This window comes from Fukomys damarensis, unplaced genomic scaffold (genome assembly GCF_012274545.1).
Source record: "Fukomys damarensis isolate Sample0158 unplaced genomic scaffold, DMR_v1.0_HiC HiC_scaffold_17, whole genome shotgun sequence".
NCBI lineage: Eukaryota > Metazoa > Chordata > Mammalia > Rodentia > Bathyergidae > Fukomys > Fukomys damarensis.
In genome coordinates this window covers 10,487,024-10,495,330 of record NW_022900929.1, presented here as the reverse complement: position 1 = coordinate 10,495,330, position 8,307 = coordinate 10,487,024, and the positions used below count along the sequence as shown (strand labels likewise).

Below are 8,307 nucleotides of genomic sequence, written 5' to 3'. Positions count from 1 at the left end.
CATTTTTTTTTTTTTTTTTTTGGTACCAGGGATTGAACTCAGGCCCTTGTGCTTGCAAGGTAGGCAGAGGAACCACTGAGCTAAATCCTCAGCCCACAATCATACATTCTTATTTCCAGCATCACATACTCTAGTTTCCGTGACCTCTGAAAAAGCCCTATGACTGCATGAGGCTCTGGCGGTCATCTGGACACAAACTATGACACAGTGAATATATGAGTCAGCCAGAAACTACAAGAAATAACCATTGTGATCAATCCAGTTGCCTGCTTTAATGTGTCTTAATGTTTCATGTTTAGTTGCAAAAACATTAAACATGGAGTGAAAATTAACTAAATGTCTCTTCTTCCCAGAATTTTTCTAGGATGCTATAAACTTTTTCTATTTACATAAAATGGTGCTCTTGGACATAGAAGTGGCTTGTTTTCTAGTGTAAACACACATTGTGTATCATTTCTAGGCAGAAGAGGAATTTCAGAAAGCACAGAAAGTGTTTGAAGAGTTTAATGTTGACTTACAAGAAGAATTACCTTCATTATGGTCAAGGTAAACTTGTTTCTGTTAGGAGCATGCTTGGCGCCTTTAGAGGCTCAGGAAGAGTGAATATCCTTTACTTTGGGTATATCGTCCATGCTGTCCAACAAAAGTACTGCATACCTACCCTTCCCGGTGTGGTAGTTCCTTGCTCCACATGCCTGTTGAGGCTCTGGAAGATGGTTAGTGTAACCAAAGAATTGAATTTTAAATTTAATGAATTTTATTTAAATTCATTTAATTTTAAATGATCACATATCCAGCAGCTGCCATATTGGATATACTTCTCAAGTGGAGATGCAAAACTTAGTTGGAAGCATGGAAGCATCATGAGAACTGCCTTTAATCTTTTTTTTTTTTTTTTGGTACCGGGGATCAAACTCGGGTCCTTGCGCTTGCAAGGCAGACGGCAGAACCACTGAGCTAAATCTTTTAATCTTAAATTTTACAATAATGGCCTTTCAGCTTCTTTCAGCTTCTTCCTTTATTACACAAGCTCAGCTAGCCTTTTGGCTTTGATGCCAGTCCTTCTACTTTCAGCCCTCACCTTTTAAACTGAGCTCCATTTCTATTTTAGGCACTAAATATTCTTAGGGCCGAGGATTTAGTGGCACCATGCCTGCCTTGAAAGAACTTGAGTTCAATCTCCGGTACCTCCCCCCCCAAAAAAAAAATATATATATATATATACTTTTATTTATAGGTATTCTGCATTTTTCATTGCATGCAGTACATTTTAAGTTTGTTCCAATTTTCCCACTCAGTGGTAGTACTGAAATGTTATTGGGTAAAGTGAGGACTGATGTTCTTGTTTCCATCAGCACCCCCATGACACCAGGCCAGCAAACAGAATTGTCTTTGTAGTGCCATAGTGCTTTAGGTAAACTCTTCTATCCTTTGCTTCCAGCCAGAGGGTTTCCCCTAAGGTCTTACTTATCCTTCAAGCCTGTAAGCATTTTAAATGTCTAGCCTGGAGTTTGTCCATCTTTGTGATCATCCCTAGTGCTCTCATTTTTTTTTTTTTGCCAATAATACATACTCAGTATTAACTTTTGAACTGTTGACATATGTATATTAAATTTAGTTAGTTCATTGTAAAACTAGTTTTTACACGGAGCTTGGGTAGTGGATAGGACATATATACCAATCCAATGAAATTATCTTGTGGATCATCCGAATTTACTAATTTTTTTCAATATCTGATTTTTTCTTTTTTGGTTATTTTCAGTAGCAAGTATGCTGTTTAGGTAAAATTTTTAGCTAGTTCACTGTAAAATTAGCCTTTTGGAGTAGCTTGGGTGATGGGTGGGACATATTTAACTCAATATGAGATAATGAAATTACCTCATTGAGGATTGATGGATTTACCCTTTAAATATCTGCCTTTTTTTCTTTTTGTATCATAATTTCTAGGCTCCCAAGACTTGAAACTTTATAATTGGTAACTATGGAAACCAAAGGGCCATCAAAAGGCAACAATCTGCCATTTTCAGTATAGTTTCTGCCTGGGTTTCTATTTCTCTGTTCTGACTGCCACCATGCAAACTTCCCTGTCCTCTTGGGCACTATGGTAGTGGTGTTTCACTCATATTTTCTTCAACCTCCTCCTCTAGTCTTCTTTTTTCAGAATGTGCATCTGGTTTAGGACCTTATTGCCTATGATCAAAGACTTTTCCTATCCCCCCCTGGAGGATTTTGGTTAACCTGAGTAAATAAAATTTTCAGGCATGTAGATGAGATACATAGCTATTTATAATTTGAATTTATTTATTCGTATCTGTGTAACACCACAAAACCATATGAAATGAACTTTTTTAAAGAAATGCTATCCTTTTACATTCACATTTCATGGAACACTATTATCCAGGACTTTTACATACATCTTTGACATTAGTATCTGTGCTGAAGATACTCATCCCATCACTCAGTGATTCTCCAGAGTGTATCATCATCCTTAACAGATATCCCATCCCTAGTGCGAGTTGTCATTTGCATACAATAAGGCAATTATTCTTTTGGTTTCCATCGTAAAGGAAGTTTCGTGTTCTGCAGTGTGGTTGCTTATGCCATGGCTTTTGAAACTGACCTTGCATTTAGGTAGGCTTGGTGCACTTGGCGTGTTCATCTGTGATCCCAGCTATGCTAGAGGATCACAAGTTCAAGGCCAGCCTGAGTAATTTACCATGACCTTATCTCAAAAATAAAAGAAAATTTAAAAGGGCTGGGGATGTAGCTCAGTAGGTCCCCTGGATTCAGTCCCCAGTACCACATAAAAAAGGTCTTGAACACCACAATGTTCAGTACTTCCAATTAAGAGGTAATATCCCTAGTTAATAGGCAACTGATGATTATGAAATAATGCCTGTAAGGAAATTGCCCAGATTGCTGAGGCAGTTGCATTAGTAACTAATTTTTTTTTCCAGCAGTCTCTGCATGCATCCTAAACTAGCATTGACTGATAGTATTTTAGGCTTGTGTGCTCCTTCCAACTAGTATTTGATTTTTCAAAGTAAAGTAGTTGTCAGATAGCTTATAACATGAACAACTTTGTAGGGATATTAAGACATAGGGAATATCTGAGAGATTTTGGAAAAGAACCTTCCCCAAGTAGGAAGGGTAGAGGAAAGGAAATAAGAGACAAGAAAAAATATGAGAAAAGGAAAAAATGGAAACAAAGTCTTTGTAAATAGGGGACGGGGGAGAGGGTGAAGGGAGGGCAGATGTATGGGGGAAAAATGAGAACCAAGATCTGTCATGTAAAGGTACAAGATCCCAATGATGAATGTGACAACTGTATACATAAAAAGTACCAATAAACTCAATAAATTTTTAAAAAACATTCCTCTTTTGTGGTCATATACAATATAAATGTATCAGTACATTTTGAACCAATCTAATTTATTATTTGGACACTCAGGACTATGCTGTCTTTTGGTCAATCCAGACCCTCTTTTTTGAGTGTTTCTTCATTAAATCAAATTATTCAACCATAAGAATTATGGCGTGTGTGTGTGAGTGTGTGTGTGTTGTGTGAGAGGTCATTTTCTGAATACTTTCTCTTTGTTAAATATCATTCTGTGTTATTTACATACATGGCCTCTCCCTCTCACCTGTACAGATGTCTGCATTTTACAGACGAGGCAGCTGAAAATCATGCTGTTTAAATTCTTTGTCTAAAATCATGAAGCTTATAAATTCTAAAGCTGGCATTTAAAAAGTCTCCTGTGACTCCCCACCCCCATAAATCACACTAAGTATATCTAGATCCTCTCTTTATCTGAAATGAGATTTCAAGCAGTCACGATTTGTCAAGTTATTTCATAAGTGTATATGTTATTTTTCCAGTTGTGTTGCTCAGTTTTGAAACTGAAGTTAGTACTTTGAATCTTGTGTGCATCTTATGATGAAATGTATCATACTGAATTTGCAGTCATGAGCTTGTATCAAATGTTACATGTATGAAATCCTACATACTCAGGAATGCCAGGTGGAATGTTCTTTGTACCAGTTATGTCCGGTTGGAATACAGTGTTGTTCACGTCCTCCATTTCCTTACCATTCTTCTGCCTAATTTTCCTATTCATTATAGAATGGGAGGTATTGAAGACCTGTATCTCTCTTCAGTTCTGTCAGCCTTTGTTTCATTTATTTTGGGATTCTGTTGCATGCTTGTAATTACTGTATCGTCTTGGTAGACTTACCATTTTGTTTTCTCAAATGTCTCTCTTTGTCTCAAAAATGTTTGTCTATTTCATTTTATTTAAATCTACCCACTCCAATCCTCATTTGTAATTCTTTGCATAGTATATCTTTTTGCATCTTTTTACTTTCAACCTACTTGCATTCCTGAATGTAAAAGGTGTCTTTTCTAGACTATATTAATTTAGATGGGGTGTGTGTGTGTGTGTGTGTGTGTGTGTCTGTGTGTGTGTTTATGTTCTGTTCATTCTGACAGCCTCTGCTTTCTGATTGGTGTGCTTAGTCCATTTACCTTTAATGTAATTTCTGATAAAAGCAGAGTCATGTTTACCATTTTGCTAATTGTTTTGCGTGTGTCTTAGGTCATTTTGTGCTTGTATCCCTCCATGGTTACCATGTGTAGAAACTTATTTCAACAGTTTGCAGGTATAAAGAAGAGAAATGAGCTATAACTTAGAGGAGGATGTAGGCTCAATTTCAAAAGAGTAAAGAATAGGGTATGTTTATATGTTTTAAAGGGGCTTATAATTCATAAATGAAGATGGAGAAATATTGCTGTAAAAATGAAGGCCCCCCCAAAGGGAATACTTGAGCTACGTCTTTTTAAATGAGTAAAGTCAGCATCTGGTGAAAGGAATACCCAAAGCTGCCGAGGAGCCTGGATAAAGGCATGAGGGTGGAAGTAGATCTGTGGGTCATTAATTAGTTTAATGTAGTGAGAGATCAGAATGAGAGGGCCCAGGGGAGACGTGGTCAAGAAACATGAGAGAGGCAGGGGTAGATTCACTCATTCATCAAATATTTATCGACCACCCTCTGTGTGCCAAGTTCTCTTTGAAGTGCTAAAGATCCTCCACTTAAAGTTTTTATTTTCTTAGTGCTCATGTTGAAGGATAGGGTAAAGCAGTGACCACAAAAAGAAATTAAAAAATAAAAATGAAATGCCAGGCACTAAGTTCAAAGCAGAAAATTAAAACAACATCATTCAATAGAGAGTGACATAGAATGGATAACCAGTGCCGCTGAGAGGCCATACGATGGATGGTGAAATTTTCTCTCAATGACACAGATAATATATAAAGAAGAGGACATTTTGAAAAAACAGTGGGCCCCATTTTTTATATGCTCAGTGCAAATAATTATTAGGAAGTCCAAAAGACTATGCCTGTGAAATATGATCAAAACATATAGTGAATGTTTAAATTTATTTATTTTTTTCTCTCATTGAGTTTATTGGTACATTTTAGGTATACAGTAGTTACATTCATCATTGGGATCTTGTACCTTTACATGACAGGTCTTGGTTCTCATTTTTTCCCCTTGTCCCTGCCCTCCCTTCACCCCCTCCTCCCCTCCCCATTTACAAACACTTTATTTCCATTTTTTCATTTTCTCATATTTTTTTCTTTTCCCTTATTCCCTTTCCCCTACCCTTCCCACTTTCCCTACACCTTTAGCCCTTTTCTTCCTATTTCACATTGTCAATTATCTCATTAGGATCTCATGTACCATTGCAGTTTTTCACACCTGGGAAGCTATTTGGTATTTACACATGTGTGACTTATTTATTTCACTTAGGAGTATATCCTTAATATGTATCCATTTTCTTATGAATGAATCTAATTTCTCATTCTTAATGGCTGAGTAGTATTCCATCTTATAGAAAAACCACATCTTCTTTGTCCAGTCTCCAACCGATGGGCAAATGGGCTGTTTCCAAGTTTTAGCTATTAAAAACTGTGCCACTATAAACATAGGTGTGCATATATCACTGTGATATGATTCTTTTCTTTTGGAAAGAAAAATTACAATAAAAGACACATTTGTTCTGAATGACCCTCAGAGCTCTTGATGTAACTTGGAATATGCTTATCTCATCATTCTTGCTGCTGTCTGAAGCAGTTCTGGAAGTCCTCTTTTATGACTGTCTTTAATAGTGGCGTCATGGCTGTCTTGATGTCCAGAATCAGTTCAAAACATTTATCTTTCATGGTTGTCTTGACTTTGAGGAAGAAGCTGAAGTAGCATGGTGCCAGATCTTATGAGTAAGATGGATGAGGACACGCCGCAGTGCTTTTATTTGACAGAAACTGTCATAAGTGTTTTAAATCAATTCAGGACATTGAGGCAGCCATGACAGCTCACCTACGAAAGAGAACTTCCAGAACTGCTTCAGAAAGTGGCAAGACCAATGGGATGAGTGGTTTTGACGTGAGGGAGGATGTTCTGAAGTGACTTAATTGCGACCTGTCTTTTAGTGTAATAAACTTTTTAAATTTAAACATTCACTGTGTATTTCAGTTATTCCCTATATGGAGCTAGGTTTAAAACTGGAAAAGAGAGTTGGAATTCATCCCTATATGAGTGGCAATGATGCTGTGAGTTAGTGAGGTGGGTAGCAAGATAAATCATGTGGCGAGGTGAGAGGGCCTTTGAGAGCCCCGATGAATAAGGTCTATGCAAAAGAGGATGCTGTAGAGCAACTTAAAAAGAGATAATTACAGACATACAAAGTGTCTTGGGAGAGCTGCATCACAGAAAGCTTAGAATAAGGAGAATTTCACTGCCAAGTGTATCATTTGCCGTAGAAACATGAAGAACACGAAGATGAAAGATGATAAAGTTCCAAAGATGACCCTGTCGACAGTAGGATCAGAAGCTGGAATGTAGACACTGGAGCCTCCATGGGAGACGAGGAAGCAGGGGCCGTGAGTGTTGATTATGACGGGCACAAGGAATAGGGGCTACAGATACAGGAAGGTGATAGGGAACGGGAAGCCTTTGGAACATAGCTCTTATCGCTTTGAGAAAATGGCATCACCATTGGCAAAGGTAGGGGACTGAAGACTGAGAATGTGTGAAGCGAGGAGGGGATAAGGACAAGCGGGGAGGATGTTGATGGCACAGCCCAGAGAGTGTTGAGGGCTATGCTTCAGGGCCCACACTTGACAAAGCAGGAGCTGGATCTGAGCAGAGCGATGGGCTGGAAGAAAAAGGGTAGCAGTCTCACAGAACTTAAAACAGACTGTGAACTGGCGGGTAGAAATAAAGGAGCGAGGGGTCTCATGGCCTAAGTAATCAGCTCAGTGAGTGCCCCTGGATCGCCCTATTTCAGAAGTGAAGTAGGTGCGAATGATAGTGAGATACAGATGTGTTTAATGGGATGTTGGGACCTTGAGCTGCAGTCTTGTTTTTTGGTTGTGTTGTCATATGGACATTGAGATTTGCTGAGAGAGCATTAGAACGGGGTGAGGGGGAGAGAGGGAAGCCACGAGAGGCGCTGTTGCATTCAGTGAAGGGGCAGATGGGTGCAGCTAAAAGGCTGATGTGTGAGCTGCGGGGAGGTCAGATGTGCAGGCCATAAAGCCACAGAGGGTAATGTAAATGCTCAGAGTTTGGGGAGTTGGGAGAAAATGGCTCTTTCTCCCACCCCATCTCCATGGTAAGTGGGATTTCAGAGGATGCCTCTTCCATTTACGGGGGGCCTAAGGGAGGCAGTGACGCCCTCCTTAAGGAGAAACAGGTTTTCTTCAGTATCACTGTAGTGAGGAGACAGTTCCAGGCTCCATGCTGTGACTGTAACAAGCCCAGCTATTAATTCTTTTTATTGTTTCCCAGAGCAAGGAAATATCTAATAAATTCAGTTGATTTTGACAGCTAATCAGAAGGAGCCTGGTGATTCCATGGAGAAATCCTTTGGGGGAACTGGTAATGTTTCAGGGTCCTTGTTTAAGAAAAACTTGTGAAATGAGTCTTCCAAGCAGATATCAGAACCAAGAGCCTGATACTCTTGTATGTGTGTATATTTCACAGCTGGTAACACTTGTCTTTTACAAACAAAGTGTACATCAGATATTCTTTTCTAATGGAATGAGTGTTGAGTTCATTCATTCAGCCATCCATGGAATCCATCCATCCACCCATGGAATATTCAGTACATCCCTGCTGTGTACCAGGGGCTGTATCAGGTCATGGCCTATGATAATAAACTAGTCAAAGACTTTACATTTTTTTTTTTTGGCTTTTCTCTTTCTTTCTTTCCTTTTTTTTTTTTTTTTTTTTTTTTTTTTTTTT

The 8,307-nt window shown here is 38.6% G+C and overlaps 1 protein-coding gene across 1 annotated transcript in view; it reads left to right on the top strand.

Annotated features, from left to right (window-relative positions):
• The window catches only part of Amph (amphiphysin), a 159,246-nt gene that overhangs the window by 92,437 nt on the left and 58,502 nt on the right, over positions 1 to 8,307 (top strand). Inside the window, exon 7 of the mRNA XM_010610871.1 lies at positions 461 to 546. Coding sequence (XP_010609173.1) covers positions 461 to 546 — 86 coding nt within the window. The remainder of the gene's footprint in view (positions 1 to 460; positions 547 to 8,307) is intronic.